The sequence below is a fragment of the Lolium rigidum genome, chromosome 1, assembly GCF_022539505.1.
Source record: "Lolium rigidum isolate FL_2022 chromosome 1, APGP_CSIRO_Lrig_0.1, whole genome shotgun sequence".
In the NCBI taxonomy this organism is placed as follows: Eukaryota; Viridiplantae; Streptophyta; class Magnoliopsida; order Poales; family Poaceae; genus Lolium; species Lolium rigidum.
Genome location: NC_061508.1, coordinates 78,911,157 through 78,929,885, shown reverse-complemented (window position 1 = coordinate 78,929,885; position 18,729 = coordinate 78,911,157). Strand labels below are relative to the sequence as shown.

Sequence of the window (18,729 nt, the reverse complement as noted above, 5' to 3'; positions counted from 1 at the left end):
GTTGATCTTCCGAAATATCGCATCCTGACGGTGCTTTTTCCAGCGAGAATCCGGCTCCGGTGCGCGATCTCCAAATAATCATGAAACATGCAAAATAGATGAAATAACATAAGTATTGTGTCCCAATATGAAATATATCAATGAATAACAGCAAATTATGATATAAAATAGTGATGCAAATTGGACGTATCAGAGTGCTACCTTTAAAATTTCCATTCTTTACCTTTGCAATATATAGCTCATGGGACAAATAGCTTAAAAACTATTGTGGTATTGAATATGTACTTATGCACTTTATATCTTATTAAGTTGCTTGTTGTGCGATAACCATGTTTTCTGGGGACGCCATCAACTACTCTTTGTTGAATATCATGTGAGTTGCTATGCATGTCCGTCTTGTCTGAAGTAAGGGAGATCTACCACTTTAATGGTTAGAGCATGCATATTGTTAGAGAAGAACATTGGGCCGCTAACTAAAGCCATGAATCATGGTGGAAGTTTCAGTTTTGGACATATATCCTCAATCTCATATGAGAACACTAATTGTTGCTACATGCTTATGCATTAAAGAGGAGTCCATTATCTCTTGTCCATGTTGTCCCGGTATGGATGTCTAAGTTGAGAATAATCAAAAGCGAGAAATCCAAAATGCGAGCTTTCTCCTTAGACCTTTGTACAGGCGGCATGGAGGTACCCCTTTGTGACACTTGGTTAAAACATGTGTATTGCGATGATCCCGGTAGTCCAAGCTAATTAGGACAAGGTGCGGGAACTATTAGTATACTATGCATGAGGCTTGCAACTTGTAAGATATAATTTACATGATACATATGCTTTATTACTACCGTTGACAAAATTGTTTCTTGTTTTCAAAATAAAAGCTCTAGCACAAATATAGCAATCGATGCTTTCCTCTGCGAAGGACCTTTCTTTTACTTTTATGTTGAGTCAGTTCACCTATTTCTCTCCACCTCAAGAAGCAAACACTTGTGTGAACTGTGCATTGATTCCTACATACTTGCATATTGCACTTGTTATATTACTTTACATTGACAATATCCATGAGATATACATGTTACGAGTTGAAAGCAACCGCTGAAACTTAATCTTCCTTTGTGTTGCTTCAATACCTTTACTTTGATTTATTGCTTTATGAGTTAACTCTTATGCAAGACTTATTGATGCTTGTCTTGAAAGTACTATTCATGAAAAGTCTTTGCTTTATGATTCATTTGTTTACTCATGTCATTACCATTGTTTTGATCGCTGCATTCATTACATATGCTTACAATAGTATGATCAAGGTTATGATGGCATGTCACTCCAGAAATTATCTTTGTTATCGTTTACCTGCTCGGGACGAGCAGAACTAAGCTTGGGGATGCCGATACGTCTCCGACGTATCGATAATTTCTTATGTTCCATGCCACATTATTGATGATATCTACATGTTTTATGCATACTTTATGTCGTATTTATGCATTTTCCGGCACTAACCTATTAACGAGATGCCGAAGAGCCAGTTGCTGTTTTCTGCTGTTTTTGGTTTCAGAAATCCTAGTAAGGAAATATTCTCGGAATTGGACGAAATCAACGCCCAGGGTCCTATTTTTGCACGAAGCTTCCAGAAGACCGAAGGAGTCATGAAGTGGGGCCACGAGGCGCCGCCACAACAGGGCGGCGCGGCCAGCAAGGGGCCCGCGCGGCCCTGTTGTGTGGGGCCCCCGTGGCGCCACTTTACCTGCCCTTCCGCCTACATATAGCCTCCGTCGCGAAACCCCCAGTACCGAGAGCCACGATACGGAAAACCTTACTGAGACGCCGCCGCCGCCAATCCCATCTCGGGGGATTCTGGAGATCACCTCCGACACCCTGCCGGAGAGGGGATTCATCTCCCGGAGGACTCTTCACCGCCATGGTCGCCTCCGGAGTGATGAGTGAGTAGTTCACCCCTGGACTATGGGTCCATAGCGGTAGCTAGATGGTTGTCTTCTCCTCATGTGCTTCATTGTCGGATCTTGTGAGCTGCCTAACATGATCAAGATCATCTATCCGTAATTCTATATGTTGTGTTTGTCGGGATCCGATGGATAGAGAATACTATGTTATGTTGATTATCAATCTATTACCTATGTGTTGTTTATGATCTTGCATGCTCTCCGTTATTAGTAGAGGCTCGGCCAAGTTTTTACTCTTAACTCCAAGAGGGAGTATTTATGCTCGATAGTGGGTTCATGCCTCCACTAAATGCGGGACGATGACGGAAAGTTCTAAGGTTGTGGATGTGCTCGTTGCCACTAGGGATAAAACATTGATGCTATGTCCGAGGATGTAGTTATTGATTACATTACGCACCATACTTAATGCAATTGTCCGTTGTTTTGCAACTTAATACTGGAAGGGGTTCGGATGATAACCTGAAGGTGGACTTTTTAGGCATAGATGCATGTTGGATAGCGGTCTATGTACTTTGTCGTAATGCCCAATTAAATCTCACAATATTCATCATATCATGTATGTGCATTGTCATGCTCTCTCTATTTGTCAATTGCCCGACTGTAATTTGTTCACCCAACATGCTATTTATCTTATGGGAGAGACACCTCTAGTGAACTGTGGACCCCGGTCCATTCTTTTACATCGAATACAATCCACTGCAATACTTGTTCTACTATTTTCTGCAAACAATCATCATCCACACTATACATCTAATCCTTTGTTACGAGCAAGCCGGTGAGATTGACAACCTCACTCGTTTCGTTGGGGCAAAGTACTTTGGTTGCGTTGTGCGGGTTCCACGTTGGCGCCGGAATCCCCGGTGTTGCGCCGCACTACATCCCGCCGCCATCAACCTTCGACGTGCTTCTTGACTCCTACTGGTTCGATTAAACCTTGGTTTCTTACTGAGGGAAACTTGCTACTGTGCGCATCACACCTTCCTCTTGGGGTTCCCAACGGACGTGTCAACTACACGCATCAGCCACCCTGGCCTCCACCGACATCACCCCTTCGCCTATTTATTCATGATCTTGGGAAAACCCCAAACACCCAAGTCTCCGTCCATGAAAATTTCCGTCGCGGCCGCCATCGCAGAACCCATCTCGGGAGGGTTCTGAAGTTCTTCCCGGCACTCTGCCGGAGGGGGAAATCATCGCCGAAGGCATCTACATCACCATGCCCGCCTCCGAAGTGATGTGTGAGTAGTTCATCCCTTGACTATGGGTTCTGCGATGGCGGCCAATGAATATTGAATACTATGTCAAGGTCGATTATATATTCATGTCATATGTTATTTGTGATCTTGCACGCTCTTCGTTGTTAGTAGAAACTCTGGCCAAGTAGATACTTGTGACTCCAAGAGGGAGTATTTATGCTCGATAGTGGATTCATGCCTCTAGTTTTCTAGAAGAGTGAGAATAACTTCGAAGATTATAGATGTGTTGTTGCTACTAGGGAGAAAACAACAATATTTTATCCGACGGTAATTCTATTGTTTACATTACACACAATGCTTAATGCAATTATGTGTTGCTTGCAACTTAATACTGAAAGGGTGCGGATGCTAACCGGAAGGTGGATTTTTAGTCATAGACGCAGTTGGATTAAGGTCTATGTATAATATTGTAATATCCAAACGAATCTCATAGTGATCATCTTGTCATGTATGGTCGATATTTTGTCACTTGCCCAGCTATAATTTGTTCACCCAACATGCTATTATCTTTATGGAGAGATACCTCTAGTGAACTGTGGACCCTGGTCATTTCCTTTACACTGATAAATTCAACCACTGCAATCCTGTTCTGTTTATTTTCCGCAAGCACTATTCTCTTTAATTACTGTAAACATCTCCTTCCACTCGATACATTTAATCCTTTATGTTCAGCAAAACCGGTGAGGTTGTCAACATCACTCCAAGTTGAGACAAAATATTTTGGTTGTGTTGTGTGCAGGTTCCACGTTATTGCTGACACCGATAGTGTGCTCTGCCACTAGTCAGCTAGCAACACCTTCAGAAGTCACGCCTTTCTCCTACTGGTCGATTAAACCTTGGTTTCTTACTGAGTGAAAACTTGTTGTTGTGCTCATCACACCTTCCTCTTGGGGTTTTCCAACCGCTTCCACAACCGCCACCAAGATTGTCTGATGTCGTACCTGGAGCACCATCAGCCCCTTCCTTCTTCATCTTCATTTTACGCGTTCCCTAGTCGTCGGTCAGCTGATGCTCTTTCTGTGTGTTTCTTGTTCGCTGCTCCCCGAGGGCTGCCATGGCTTGATGTCCTTCTCGTCGCAGTGGTCATGTTGGTGGCAGTTCTTCTCCGTTGTTTCAGTGTAATTCGCCCTTTTTGCCATGGCGTGGTTTATATGCTAGTGGTGTGGCACATGTGGTTAGTGTGCGGGGTCGCTCTAATGACCACACCATATTTCACCGTGGAGCTTCATCTACCGGACCTTCCTCGCTTGGTGCCATTCCTTGGTTTTTTGTCTGGTTTCTCAAAGTCGCATGACCCCCTTTCCGCTTGTTCGTCCTAGTGTTTCTTCTCAAGGTTTGTTTTTGTTGGGTGTTGTCTGGTTTTATAATGGCTAATTTGTGTTTATATATGTTGTTGTTGATGTTGATCTTTCCTCTTTCCTTTTTTCCTCCTATCGTGGTTGTTTTGTGGTTTCCAGCTAGTTTGAACGCTGCCTCTTCACTGCCATGTATCCCGTTTTTCTTGCTAGTTGGTATGTTAAGGCTTGGAAATATTTCCCCCCTTTTATGCTCCTAGCACTATTGATCTTCGATGCCATCGACATATAGTCGTTTTTGGGAGGAGGCGTGCTAGGTGCTCTATGGGTACCCGTGTTTCTTCATGGTTGTGATGCATTTTCCTTTCATGCTGATGTGTGCTTATTCTCTTGAAAGTGAGAAAAAGCTAATAGTAAAATAAATTTAAAATAACTCTAGTTTAAATGATTAGTGGTTGTACCGGTGAACACCAAGATCATGTAATAGAAAGGCATATAGAGAGAACACGGCGTCGCACACCTTTTGTTCCCTTTATCTTATGCACTGAATAGAAATACATTAACAAAGGTAAAATAGCATATAGATCTAACAATCAAATCTTGCCATAGACAATAACATATAGATCTAACAACAAATCTTTCTATACACAATAATATATAAATTAAGGTTATGTTAAATGTGCTTACACAGCAACATATCTTTTCATAAACAATAATATATACATCAAGCTGGCTAACTGTAATGCACTATGGCATGTAAAAAATACTCATTCAGATCTAACAACTGATTTTTATCATACACAATAAAATATAGATCAAAATTAAGCTAATTGTGCTTAGACATCATAATCCAAACTCAAAAGGCAATGATTTACTTAACATTTTCATATTTATTTCAATTACTTCAGATCCAAGCCGTGCGTGTGTGCCCAAGTGTTAGATAGGAACTCTCGTAGTCGGATAAGAACTTCCCATTGTAACGGTAGGTTTGTCTCCTTTATATGCCAGCTTGTTGGCAGCCTTCGGGGCAACGCACAGTCTCGACATTATAACCCTAGGAATTGTTTCCCATCATAGTAAATTATAGCAGGAGTAGAGGTCTGTCACTGCCGTGGATCTTGAATATTGAAACCGTGCGTGTCTCCTGCGCAGAGAAACGGGCACGCCCTTTCGCCTGACGTGTGGAGGACTAAAGCGCTTCCACCCTGAGCGTCCATGCACAGTCATGTGGATGCCCTTTAGTTCCAGTTTACAATACAACCAGAACTAGGGGGTTAGTCCCCGATTGCTTTGTCCCGGTTGTACATCCCCGTACCAACCGGGACTAAACCCCCGTTTTTCAGAAATGCATGACAGCAGGCACTGCCGACCGGCGGCGACATGCATGGACAATAAAGGATAAATTATAAGCCCAACCGCCGCCCGCCAATTGAACCTATCAAAGCCTCAAAGCCAGCATTGTACAGTTGTTGTTTATTAGTACTAGCTAGTACGTAGTCCGGCCGGCCTGCACGACATGGAGTTTAGTGGTGACATTGTAAGTACCCTGCATTCTGTAACGCTCAGAATGATGTTACCGATGCCAAATGCAGGTACGTTGGCGTTTTGCAAACACCTGCGCGACAGAACAATAGGACAATCCAACATCAGCATGGATGTTTCTCCTTGGCATCCGACATGCAATATCCAAATCAAGTTGACTGATAAATACATACCCACCGTATCAATACCATTGTTCTTCATCGATCGGCAAGAGAGAACCTAGCTAATCATACATACAACCATGGGTTTTCCTATGCTGCTTTGCCTCCTGCTATGCAGCTACTGTGCCGTTGCACTTGGAGGATTCGTGGTGGTGCCGGGTAGCTCTTTCCAGCCACAAGCAGTGTGCTCCACTTCAAGAGGTCAGGAAATAAACCAGCGTAAATTTTCGCTCTCTAATTAGGAACGAATGATCTATCTATTAAGCGAGTATATGGTTGTGTATACACGTACACTTCCCAGCAACTTCTCATCCTTTCTTTTGTACGGCAATAATTTTGCTTAATTTAGAGGGAACTTAGAAACATAAAAACGTTGACCAACGGGGGTCCCTCCCTTGGCCATACGTTGTTAGATAGGATGAGACTGTTCAGCGATTTCTCGCTACGGATGATAACCTGTTTAGTTCGCCCTCCAGCGATTTCTCGCTTCGGATGGAATTCGAACCCGGGTGGGCTGGCTGCGCACTCGCCTTGCCTTGTCACTGAGCTGGAACTTAGTTCTCGGAACTTAGGAACATAAAAGTTTTTTTACGGAAAGGACCGCCGGTCTTTTAATAAGAATTATTAATAACGGTACAAGGTTGTGAGTGAGCACCATGACATTGCTGACCTGCATTTTTTTATGTTTCGTATCATTCAAACTATATAATATATGGATTTGAAACTTTGCAAGTCACTGGAAAAATAGCAACTAGAATACAGAAAAATTAGTTCCGATTTTTTTGTACAATTTAAAATTCAAAACAATTCTTCAAACAAATATTTCTAATGTCATGAAAATTCGAACTAATTTTCCCACACTCTAGTTGTTATGTTTCAGTAATTTGTAAAGTTTGAAGTTCAAAGATTGCATGGTGTAAAAGATGAGAGAAATTGTTTGAGAAGAAAAAAAAAGCCAGTGCGATTCTTGATGCACCATGAAAATCCTGTTGTGGAACACGTGACAAATGTCAAAACGCCGGTAAACTTAACATTTCCACGTTTATTTCAGTTACCTCCGAGCCTCGCCGCGCCTCCCTGCCGCTGGCGCACCGGCACGGACCGTGCGCGGCATTGGGGTCACGGACCAGCGACAAGCCATCTCTTGCAGAGAGGCTCCGGATGGACCGCGCCCGCGCCAACTACATCATAAGCAAGGCTACCGGGCGCATGACCACGCTCTCCGAAGGTGGCGCGAGCATCCCCACGTACCTAGGGGACGCCGTGGACTCGCTGGAGTACGTCGTCACGCTGAGCATCGGCACGCCGGCCGTCCAGCAGACCGTCCTCATCGACACCGGCAGCGACCTGTCGTGGGTGCAGTGCAAGCCCTGCAACTCCACCCAGTGCTACCCGCAGAAGGACCCTCTGTTCGACCCGGCCAAGTCGTCGAGCTTCCGTCCCATCCCCTGCGGCACCGCCGCGTGCAAGCAGCTCGTCGTCGATGGCTACGACAACGGGTGCACCAACAGCACCGCCACCGGCGCCCCGTCCCTCTGCGGGTACGCCATCGAGTACGGGAACGGCGCGATCACCACGGGGGTGTACGGCACCGAGACGCTGACGATCAACGCCGGCGTCTCCCTCAGCAAGTTCGGCTTCGGATGCGGCAGCAACCAGCACGGCCCCTACGACAGGTTCGACGGCCTCCTCGGGCTCGGCGGCGCGCCCGAGTCGCTCGTGTCGCAGTACGGCGTCGCCTTCTCCTACTGCCTCCCGCCGACGAACAGCAGCGCCGGGTTCCTCACCCTCGCCCCGCCGCCCAACAACACGGCCGGTTTCGTGTTCACGCCCATGTACCGCTACGCACCGGACATCGCCACGTTCTACCTCGTCACGCTCACCGGCATAAGCGTCGGCGGGAAGCCGCTCGACATCGCGCCGTCGGTGCTCGCGGGGGGCTTGATCATCGACTCCGGCACGGTCATCACGGGGCTCCCGAAGACGGCCTACGCCGCGCTGCGGAAAGCCTTCCGGAGCGCCATGTCCCAGTACCCGCTCGTGCCGTCGTCGGACACCGGGCTGGATACGTGCTACAACTTCACCGGCCACAGCGAGGTCGTCGTGCCCAAGGTCGCACTCACGTTCAACGGCAGCGCGACCATCGAGCTCGACGTGCCATCGGGGGTTCTGGTGGAAAGCTGCCTCGCATTCATCGCAGAGGGGCGCGACGGCGGCGTCGGGATCATCGGCAACGTGAATCAGCGAACATTCGAGGTGTTGTATGATTCTCGCCAGGGGACTGTCGGGTTCAGGGCTGGTGCCTGCTGATGAATATTGTATGGACGTGCATTGTTCTTCTCGGTCGATCTAGAATTATCTTAATTCTCGGTCAACTAATTTTACTTGTAATTCATATGCAACTAGGAAAAATAATGTCTAATTACACACATATAAAATTATTTGCAAGGCTGAGACCTCTGCGGCCTCCCGCCTCAAAGCTATCCTCGACAACTTTGCAGCCGCCACCGGGCTTGCCATAAACTTCCATAAATCCTGCCTCCTTCCCATGTTTGTCTCTCGCTCTGAGGAGTGCCTCATGGCGGAGGCTCTAGGATGCCCCATCTCCTCCTTCCCGCAGCCTTATTTGGGTCTCCCACTGTCCCCCACCAAGCTCCCCATTTCTGCCTACGCCCCCCTCATTCTGTCCTTCGACCGTCGTCTGTCTGGTTGGCAAGCCCTCCTCCTCTCTTCGGGTGGTCGCCTGGTGTTATGTAATGTTGTGCTTAATAACCTTGCTTCATACTATATGTGCTCGTATTTGCTTCCACAGGGTGTGCTCGAGAGTATAGACAAGAGACGCCGCGCTTTCTTCTGGACATGTAAAGACTTGTGCTCGGGTGCTTGCTGCCTAATTGCCTGGGACAAGGTGATGTTGTCTAAGCAAGAGGGCGGTTTCGGCGTCAAAAATCTCCACTGGCAAAACAGGTGCCTCCTCTTAAACTTTGTCCATAAATTACACCATACTGACTCCCTCCCTTGGAAAGACTGGTACTGGTTTCATTCAGGACGAGACTTCGGCGACACCACTGCTTCACCCTCCTTCCTCGACAGGATCGTGGCGGAGTGCCTGCCACTTTACCGTGCAGTCACCCGCGCCACGGTTGTGAGTGGTACCTCCACTGCCTTTTGGCTCGATAAGTGGCTTCCTGGCAGGCCACTGCCGAGCGGTACCCCGCCATCTTCTCACATGTTACTCGGCCTCACGCCTCGGTCGAGCAGGTCGTCACCACCGGGTTCCCCCTTCAGCCCCGCCTCACTGCGGCCGCCGAGCGCAACTTGGTGGAGGTTCAGGACATTGTGCGCACTACTGTCCTCTCCGACGGGCAGGACCTCCGCTACATCGACAGTCCGACCGCTCCTCCTTTCAGCACTCGGGAGGCGTACCGTCTGCTGTCCCCCCTCAGCCTCGGGACGCGTCGGCTTGCACCTCTTGGGGGCTCAGGCTGCCCTCGAAGGTAGGATCTTCTCCTACCTCGCCGACATCGACAAGCTCAGCACGCGGGCCAACCTCTTCGCCAAAAACTGCGCCATTTGCGCCGCCTGCCATCTCCCTGAGACGGGGAGACACCTCTTCTTCGAATGCGCCCTGGCTGTTGAGGTCTGGGACCGGATGGGCACCGCCATCCCCGAGAGATCCATTTCTTTCTGGGAGCTGCAGCCTCCCGCCGGGCCGATGGCCCATATCTGGCACTCTGGTCTTGCGACGATCCTATGGTCGCTCTGGAAGGCGCGGAATGACCTCATCTTCAACGCCAAAACATCCACGACAAGTATGGTCCTTCGTCGGGCCGCCGATGACCTCACGCTCTGGAGATGGCGATATAAAATCCTCGATCGGGGGAGGCTCGACACTCTCCGTAGCTTCCTCCTGTTTTCCGCTATGTAGATTGTCTATGTCTCTCCCTCCCCCTGTAATCCCTTCTTCACCCTGTACAAACAGTTCTGGCTGCCAGCCGTGTCGAGTAATATAACAAGCGGTGGGGAGCAAAATCCCCCCCCCCCGTAATTCTCGAAAAAAAAATCTGTCTGGTTCAGGCCTGGTGTCTGCCAGTGAATACTGTATGGACGTGCATTGTTCTCGGTCGATCTAGAATTATCTTAATTCTCGGTCAACTAATTTTACTTGTATTTCATATGCAACTAGTAAAAATGATATCTTTACACCAAAAAAGGACAAATGATGTTTAATTACACACATATAAAATTGCACATGTAATTGTAATTTTTGTAGATCAATAGACAGTCCCAAAATCAATCTAGAACTTACTTAATTCTTGATCAACCTAGAACCAACAAAAGTTTGTGGCATATATATCATATTTTATTGACAAATTTAATGGTAAAAAAATTCAAAGCGTAATAGGGTTATAAACCGATACGAAGGGGTAGTCGTGGGAATTCAACACATGGATTCAGCATGGTTGTATCCATCTCCTTATACATTAAGCATTTCATTGTCAACAATTGAAAATCATCCTACAAATGTTGACAAAAAAAAGTTTGGAGGTAGTCAACAAAATATCAATCTGAATTGTTTTGTATTTTCGGCTAAAAAAAATGAAAAACCTAAAAATATTATAATTTTGAAGAATGTGCACTATTCACGATACTCATATCCACACTTTTATTTATACATGGTCTGGAATACAAATTATCCCGTGTTGAGATTTTGCACCCTTGTACTCCCTCGTCTGTGGACAGATGTAGTAGCATACATTATTAACAACATGTCTTTAGGGAGCGGCTGTCACGCATTTTAGTTTCAGGGAGGTCTGGCGGACGAGGGTGCCACCTAGGATAAGGGTATTCCTGTGGCAACTCCTTTGGGGAAAACTTCCGTGCTCGATGCAGGTGGCCAAACGGAGAGATCCGTCTAATGGGCTATGCTCCCTTTGTGGTGAGCCTAAGGACTGCGACCATATCTTCTTTAAATGCTCCTTGGCACGTTTCTTATGGGCGGGAGTTAGGGAGCTCCTGCATTGCTTTTGGAATCGTGCAGGGGCAGAAGATTTCCTAGCTATCTCTCATGGCTTGATCGGGGCGTATAGGAGAGTAGTTTGGTTCTCCTTCGCGGCGTTAGCTTGGGCTTTATGAAATATTCGTAATAAGCTAAATATGGAAGGTGTTCTTATTGGCAAACCGGCTGATGCCTTGTTTAAAATGGTCATCTACATGCAGCAATGGAGGATGCTGGTGAAGTGGAAAGATAGAGGCCTCGTGGACGCGGCAATGGACACCCTTCGGCGACTTCATGCGGAGCTTGCGGTGTCGACTGTGCCCTGACTTAGCCATGTATCCGGGTTATGGTGTGAGCTGTTGTGCTGAACCTATTTATCATTTGCTGTTGAACCTTGAATCTTAGCTTATGTTAGGTCTGGGAACCTGTGTGTTGGCGCTGTGTTGTGTGTGAGCGGTTGCTCGTAATGTACCTCGACTATGTATGGTTGTGTTGGTGCTTTATTAATTTAAAGCAGGGCTAAGGCCTTAAGTTTAAAAACAACATGTCTTTTGCGGATATTTTAGAAAGTTCGAAATCTGATTTTTGAAATTTCGAAAATAAATGGCTAGCTAGGGGGTGTTTCCCAATAAAAAAATTAAAAGACTATAAAACCAACAAAAAAAATTCATGGATTACATTTCTTATTCTCTTATTATCTCCTTACAAAATCCTAATCCCGCTTCTCCCACCATCTTCACCCCACACCACAGGCGCCGCTCCACTCCACTCCGTGCCGCCGCGGCTATGGAGCTCGCCACCGCGGCCGTCGCCGCCTCCACGGCATCCACCCACCAATCCGGCCGCCCGACCGGTTTCTCCTCCCCGCGTGCATCCTCGTGGTCTCCTTCCTCGTCGACCTTCTCACACTCCCTGTCCACCTCGCGGCTCCTGAGCCGCCGCCGGCAGCTACCCGTCGCCTCAGCCGCCGTGGAGCTCCGCCAGGCCGCCGCGGGGGGCGGGGACTCCGTGCGCGTCACCGAGACGCCACAGCCCAACTCCAGCGTTAGCACCCCTACTCTGCCTGTCTCTCTGATTGCATATGCATTGGGTTGTAGTAGAGTAGGAGCTGTGATGATGCGTTTGTACTTGATTCTTGTGCCAGGTTAAGTTCAGCGTGGAGGTGCCTCCGTCTATATGCCAAGAATGTTACCAGACCACCCTTATGGAGTACTCAAAGCGTTTCAAGGTATCACCATTTCTATGAGGAATCACATTTGTACCTGTTAGTGAGGACACATAATAATTTGTGAAAATTTGCATAGCTCGACCAGAAATGTAGTCTTACACCGAAGTTTAACTGCTGCATGTTCTGTAACCATGAATGAGCTTGCTGTCGATGATGAGACTAACAATAAGAATCCAGAAAATGCTCTGCACTGAGAGCCTTCTTTGCCATTGGTTTAGTCACGAAGTGTGTCTTCATTTCTTCGTTTATAATCAGTTGATCATAGTAAGAGCGCGTAAATACCAGAAAATTCCAAATTCTGAAAAGAGCATACATCTGCAAGGTCTCCCCGAAGAAGTGTGTTGTATCCAACTGCGTCCTGCTCTGCATTTCTACAGATATTTCAGTGTTGCTCTGCTATTTCTTTTTATCAGGTCCCTGGATTTCGGCCTGGAAAGATAGTTCCAGAAAATGTGCTTTTAAACTACGTCGGACCGCAGCATGTACGGGCTGCGACGGTCGAAGCTATCTTAAGACATACGCTTCCTCAAGCATTGTCCTCGGTATCAATTTCTCCCCAGTCCTTTTTTCTAATCTCTCCACGGTCCATTTTTACAAAGCAATACCCTGATATTTATTGTGATGGATTCTTTGTTCCCAACTATTCACGACAAGTAATAATAACTTTGAACTATGGATCTATAATTTCATATGAACTGAACTGGCAAGATCACCAGTGATGAATTCACTGCTGATATCCCTGCCTATGAGTTCCAATCTCGTTTTGAATCGCTACTTGCCTTTCTCCCTTTGTGCTTATTATTGCATCTGTTCAGCTGATATTGTCGGGTTTTTTTAGGTAGAAGATAAGGCATTAGAAGATTCTGTACGTATTCTCACTAAGTTTGATGATATGAATGATGCTTTCTCCCTCGACCATGTGTTTAGGTACACAATTACTCCCATCTAGGCGTCGTACTTATTACGTTATTAGAACTTGTTTCAAATTAGTTGGTTTTCATCCTAATCTTTTTGTTTATGTCAATTTTTCTCAGATATGATGTTGCGGTGGATGTTGTTCCTGAACTCCAGTGGTTATCGGAAGACAAATATAAGAACCTCAAAGTGGTTATTGAAATAGATGAAATTGTTGATGCTGAAAAGGCAGCCGAGTTGGAGCTTAAGCGTCGTCGTAAATCTCTAGGGATTCTTCGAGTAGTCTCTGACAGAGGTCTACAGGTGAGTTCTTATAGTTGCTCTAGTATACAATATTCCAATGAAAGCATTACTGTGTGTTAGAGTTAGTTGTACTCAGGACTATGGTTTCTGCATTGAAGTAAAAAGATACAGTTTTGCAGGAATCGGCTAATTTTCCGTCAGTCTCTGGCTAAGTGGCGAACTATTCATCTTATTCCAAATATTTTGTGTCTTCATGATTTTATGTTTCTGGGATCTTATGATATATGTGCTCTAATATAACTGGTGTATACTAACTGAACGAAACAGATTCAAGAACTTGATATTACACTGTTGTGCTATATCTATTTCTGGTACTCATATGTGCAGTACCTTTTTTTCCACCAATTCTTTACAAATAACCTACAAATGTGCATTTTTTTCTTCATTAGGACGGGTTATATACAAACGAGATATGAGCCAAGCCTATAATATTGCCACGTCCATGTCATTATATACATACATTCCCTTAACAGTTTATTTGCAATGTCAAGCAGCATTACTATTTTCATAATAAAATGGAGGAATTTGTTGTCTTCTTTGGAGTTGGCATGTTAGATCAGATTTATTTCATGGTAAGCATCGGTAATATGGTTGTATTGTAACAGCATCCATTTTTCATCATGTAGGTCGGTGATGTAACAGTAATAGATATATTGGCTGAAACTATCACAAGCGATGGCTCTAAAGGTGAAAAAATTCCATCAGCTGAGGCTACAGGTTTGTTTACTTTACACCTTTCTATTTAATTTTCACAACTTAATTTTCCCAATTACCATTGGCGCGGTGCACCACTTTGATTGCAACTGACTAATGTAGTGATGTGATATTTCATTCAACATGTCCTCTGAATTCTCTTTTACAGTAACGTAGATAGAATAGGCAGTATTGCTTTCATTTCCAGTAACTTGAAATGACAGTGATAATTTCATATTCAGTTTCCTATTCCATTAACTTGAAATGTCATGCACACCTACTATGGCTTGCAGGGTTCCAGTTGGACACTGAGGAAAATGAGAACCTTGTTCCTGGATTTCTGGGTTCACTAATTGGGATTCGTCCGGGTGAGACTAGATCATTTCCTATTCAGTTCCCTGAGTCCTTTGATCAAGAAAGTCTGCAAGGTGTCCGTGCCCAGTTTACTGTGAGTCACTTCCGAAAGACCAAACTGTATATATCTATGTACGCTACTCTTACTACCAACTAGTAATCACACCGTATTGTGCCTATATCACACCAAAGTTATAACACTTTGTAGTTGATGAACATCTGTTAGTATGATTTCCATGTGTGAAACAGATTTTAGGTTACTCCTGAAAGTTAAACTGCATGAAATCCACAGTGACACAGATTTCTTTTCTCCATAGCTAGTGCTGGAGGTTCTCATTCCCATTTTCACTGGTATTGTGTAGGTTGTCTGCAAAGAACTCTTCTTCAGAGAGATGCCAGAATTGGATGATTCACTTGCTGTGAAGCTCCTTCCAGGATGCACTACCATGGATCAGGTTTCACCGTTGTATTTATTTCACTTATTAGTTAATCATGGCCATTGCAAAATCCACACGATATGAACCTGTTAAACCTGTTATATTTTTGGAATTTACTCCAGTTTGATCATTGGCAGATCACCCTATAAATTTCTTCTGTAAACTGTGAGCATCATCTAATACAGTGGATGGTTGATGAATTTTTCCACCTGCTTTGACAGTTATCGTCCCTTCTGACTGAAACAGGTTCGAGAAAGAATTTTGGAAAGATGCAAAGAAGTGGAGAAGACAGCTATAGAACAAGCAACAGATAATGCCATCCTCGACCAGCTCGGAAAGGTTGTGGTCTTACTTCTGAAATAGCTTTTGAAGTCTCTAGTACTGCCGCAGGGAGATCATTCATATGTTACCTTTGGTTCAGTTATCAAATTCCTTTCCACACTCTCTCCAAATTTGCATAAGCTTGCACTAACGTTTTCATTTGTTTGTTCAGTTGGTTGAGGTTGATGTTCCCCGGGCCATGTTTCAAGAGCAAGGCCAACAGTTGTATGGAGCCAAACTTCTGCAACTGCAGGCAGAAAGGAAGCTAGATAAAGACCAGCTAGCATCCCTTTCAAGTGAGAGGTCGGTCCAGGAGTACCTAAATAGTGAGCGGGAGAACATCACTAAAATCATTAAACAAATGTTGGCTGTTGGTGAAATATTCAAGGCTGAAAATTTACAGGTGATAACATGCTTGCCATGTAGACTGTAGTTCTGATTTTAGTGATAAAACCTCTTCGTTTGACGTTTGATTCGTGCATTTTCATGCATGTATTAACGTGTCATATCATTGTGCAGTACTCGACCGACCAGCTCATCAAGGAAGTTGAGAACTCCATACAAGAGTTCAAACGCTATAACCAGGACTACGATGAGGGGAACATCAAGCAGCAGGTTTCTAGAAAGTTTTTCCTCGTATTTTTTTGTGCTGAATTCCTTCAGTCCACTGCGGTTTGGCAACACACTTTTGATCTTCTTGGGATAAAGTAAATTTCAAGTTACAAAAATACATATGCACATTATATGATAATTAAATTGCCATGCCAAGGAAATTATCTGCCTAAATTATCTTGTTTTTTCTGCTGGAAAATCTCATTAAATGTTTGTTGTGCAATTGAATCATGCAGGTTCAAGATGTTCTTGAGGCTGCAAAGGTGCTCGAGTGGCTCAAGGAGAACTGCACGATCGAGTATATCAGACAATGAGGGCGGTGCTTGATGCTCTGTCAGTTTTCAAAGATGGCAGGCTGGCGCGAAACTTCATGACAAGCTACAAACAAGTGTATAATTTGTTCATAGCACAAGAGGAGTATGATCTAATATGTAGATGTCAAGTTTACTTTATATATGTTCATTACATTATAAGAAGTGAACTGTCAAATATGTTTATAGTCTCTATTGTCTCGGATAAAAGCTTGACCAGCAATCTTCGATTGAAGGTCTCAAGGATCTTGCCCTTTCAAGTCCACTTATTTCTAGCAATCTTTCATGGGTAGTTCAACTTCAAACATTTGCAACTTCTTGAGCAACTTCCAAATCTTAGTTGGACCTGACAATTATCTTGGTGGATCTTTTCCATGTAATTGATAAGAAAGTAGAACTCTGGAAGATGACAACAATGTAAAGATTTTGGGCTGTAATTTTCTTAGCATATAAATCTGTACAATATAAACAAGCACATATAAAACTTCGACCACCTTTTCCAGCATAACTTCAGTTCCATGTGAATTACGATACAGAAGTTGAATAGAAGCACATATGAGACCTCTTAAAGTGTAGATCGTATCAATGGACGAAACACTTGCACATAGTGTAGAAATCATTACAAAAATTTACAACCTTTCTACCTAGAAATCTAAACTATCCCAAGAAACATGACTTGATGCATCGATTGATACATTTATATTGTTTAAAAAGCGACCTAGGAGCTGTCCATCATGCTTTCACTCCCGGACAAGTTGGCCACACCGACATTACCACTGTCTGGAAGCTTCACTTCGGAAACTTTTTCAGCTCCAAATGTGAAATTACTTGGGATGTTGTTCGAGCTGACCCGCTCAAAGATGGAGGCTGGAGTCTGCTGATTGAAGGTAGGCAACTGGATGTCACCTGTTGGTTTTGGGAAACCAAATCCAAGTGAAGGGAAAGTAGAATCTGTTGGAGCAAAAGATTGAGCTGCCACACCAACATTGGAGCCGAAAAGTTTCTGCTCATACTCAATCAACTGCTGCTGTGCCGCTGTAAAAAAAAGTAAGAATATTTCTTTAGCCAACCATGATACTTTTTGAGAAAGACCCACCACTAAATTCATAGTACTTACTATATAATCGGGAATAAACTTTGAATTATATAGTCCGACTTTCAAAATGCAAGATTTTGTACTACCTCAACAACAGAGTTCTTTATGCATATAGGCTCAATCTTTCAAAATGCAAGATTTTGTACTACCTCAACAACAGAGTTCTTTATGCATATAGGCTTGTTCATTTGTTGCCTTTTCATGCTTTCACCGACCAGCAAATTGATGGAAATTGTCACTGTACCTTGCCATCAAATCTTCTAACTATACATTAGTTAGATCCTCAGCAAATATGAAAAGTTTCATGCTATTATGGTACCGCGTTAGCAAGATTGGTGTTCCCAACTAAGTTGTGCAGCAGTACATATTTGAGTACTCTAATTCAGAAATTAGACTCACAGCAGACCTCAATTATGAGGTACAATTCAATCTTTATGTTTTGTCCCAGTTTCCTATAATGATTCATCTTGGAAGTCTTACCATCAGCCAGTTGAACTTGTGGTCTTCGTTCTTTCACCCATTGATAACACTGTGCAAGTCGCCAGCCTCTGGACTTCATCAAGAAGGCTATCACAAATGCAGCTGACCTGATCAACGTATTTTGAACGAATTAGTCACAGAAGTCCCAGCAACATAAGAAACAATAACTGCTATATGAGGACTAATGTTACATGTACACACCTACTCTTCCCTGACATGCAATGGACAAGAACTCGTGTTTTATCCCTCTCGCACTGTTCTGAAGTTGAAAATAACAAAATAAGTAGGTACATGATGCCCTTAATGACTCAGCATTAGATAATCCGATGCTCAATGTGGGAAGAGGGACTGGGAGACAGAACAGCAAAAATCACAAGGGTATCTACTGAACATGAGTTAAATGATAGTCAAAGAAAGCATATTGGATAGTAGATTGAGGTTGAAAAACCTTTATGCTAAACGAAAGTGAATGTCTGCCACGAGCAAAATATGTCAACAGAACAATGGAAATGGTAAACACAATGTATGTATATCTGTTGTTGGCTGGGGACTGGAAGAACAGCACCATACCTAGAAACTGGATTGCATCATCAAACTGCAAAGTCTTGTCATCTTGAAGGCAGTGATAAGTGAAGGAATTCCGGTAAAGGTTTTGGCAGAAAGGGACGGTCTGTCCAGTAAAGAGCATTGCAAAATATCATTTCAGTGTCAAATAGAGCAAAAACATTTTCAGAGTTCTAAAACGGTATGTGACAGATGTTGAACAAG

At 44.3% G+C, this 18,729-nt stretch overlaps 4 protein-coding genes across 4 annotated transcripts in view; 2 read left to right on the top strand and 2 right to left on the bottom strand.

The window, feature by feature from the left end:
- The window catches only part of LOC124647981 (trigger factor-like protein TIG, Chloroplastic), a 10,507-nt gene extending 4,265 nt beyond the window's left edge, over positions 1–6,242 (bottom strand). Inside the window, exons 1-2 of the mRNA XM_047187821.1 lie at positions 6,229–6,242; positions 6,055–6,124 (exon numbers count right to left, since the gene is read on the bottom strand). Of these exons, the coding sequence (XP_047043777.1) occupies positions 6,055–6,124; positions 6,229–6,242 (84 nt within the window). The remainder of the gene's footprint in view (positions 1–6,054; positions 6,125–6,228) is intronic.
- A 50-nt stretch (positions 6,243–6,292) lies between these two features.
- On the top strand, positions 6,293–8,522 carry LOC124647970 (aspartyl protease family protein At5g10770-like). The gene is made up of 2 exons (XM_047187811.1): positions 6,293–6,413; positions 7,264–8,522. Exons 1-2 carry the CDS (start codon positions 6,293–6,295, stop codon positions 8,520–8,522), a joined length of 1,380 nt encoding a protein of 459 aa, XP_047043767.1.
- A 3,460-nt stretch (positions 8,523–11,982) lies between these two features.
- On the top strand, positions 11,983–16,650 carry LOC124683571 (trigger factor-like protein TIG, Chloroplastic). The gene is made up of 12 exons (XM_047218093.1): positions 11,983–12,255; positions 12,356–12,439; positions 12,853–12,981; positions 13,278–13,366; positions 13,474–13,657; positions 14,284–14,374; positions 14,644–14,798; positions 15,067–15,159; positions 15,388–15,480; positions 15,635–15,865; positions 15,982–16,077; positions 16,311–16,650. Exons 1-12 carry the CDS (start codon positions 11,998–12,000, stop codon positions 16,386–16,388), a joined length of 1,581 nt encoding a protein of 526 aa, XP_047074049.1. The 5' UTR covers positions 11,983–11,997; the 3' UTR covers positions 16,389–16,650.
- Positions 16,651–16,880: 230 nt separating this feature from the next.
- Positions 16,881–18,709, bottom strand: LOC124683679 (protein-tyrosine-phosphatase IBR5-like). The gene is made up of 4 exons (XM_047218178.1): positions 18,532–18,709; positions 18,163–18,220; positions 17,962–18,068; positions 16,881–17,420 (listed from the first exon to the last, which is right to left on the bottom strand). The coding sequence occupies exons 1-4, from the start codon at positions 18,647–18,649 to the stop codon at positions 17,104–17,106; spliced, it is 600 nt and encodes a 199-aa protein (XP_047074134.1). The 5' UTR covers positions 18,650–18,709; the 3' UTR covers positions 16,881–17,103.
- Between the last annotated feature and the right edge of the window lie 20 nt (positions 18,710–18,729).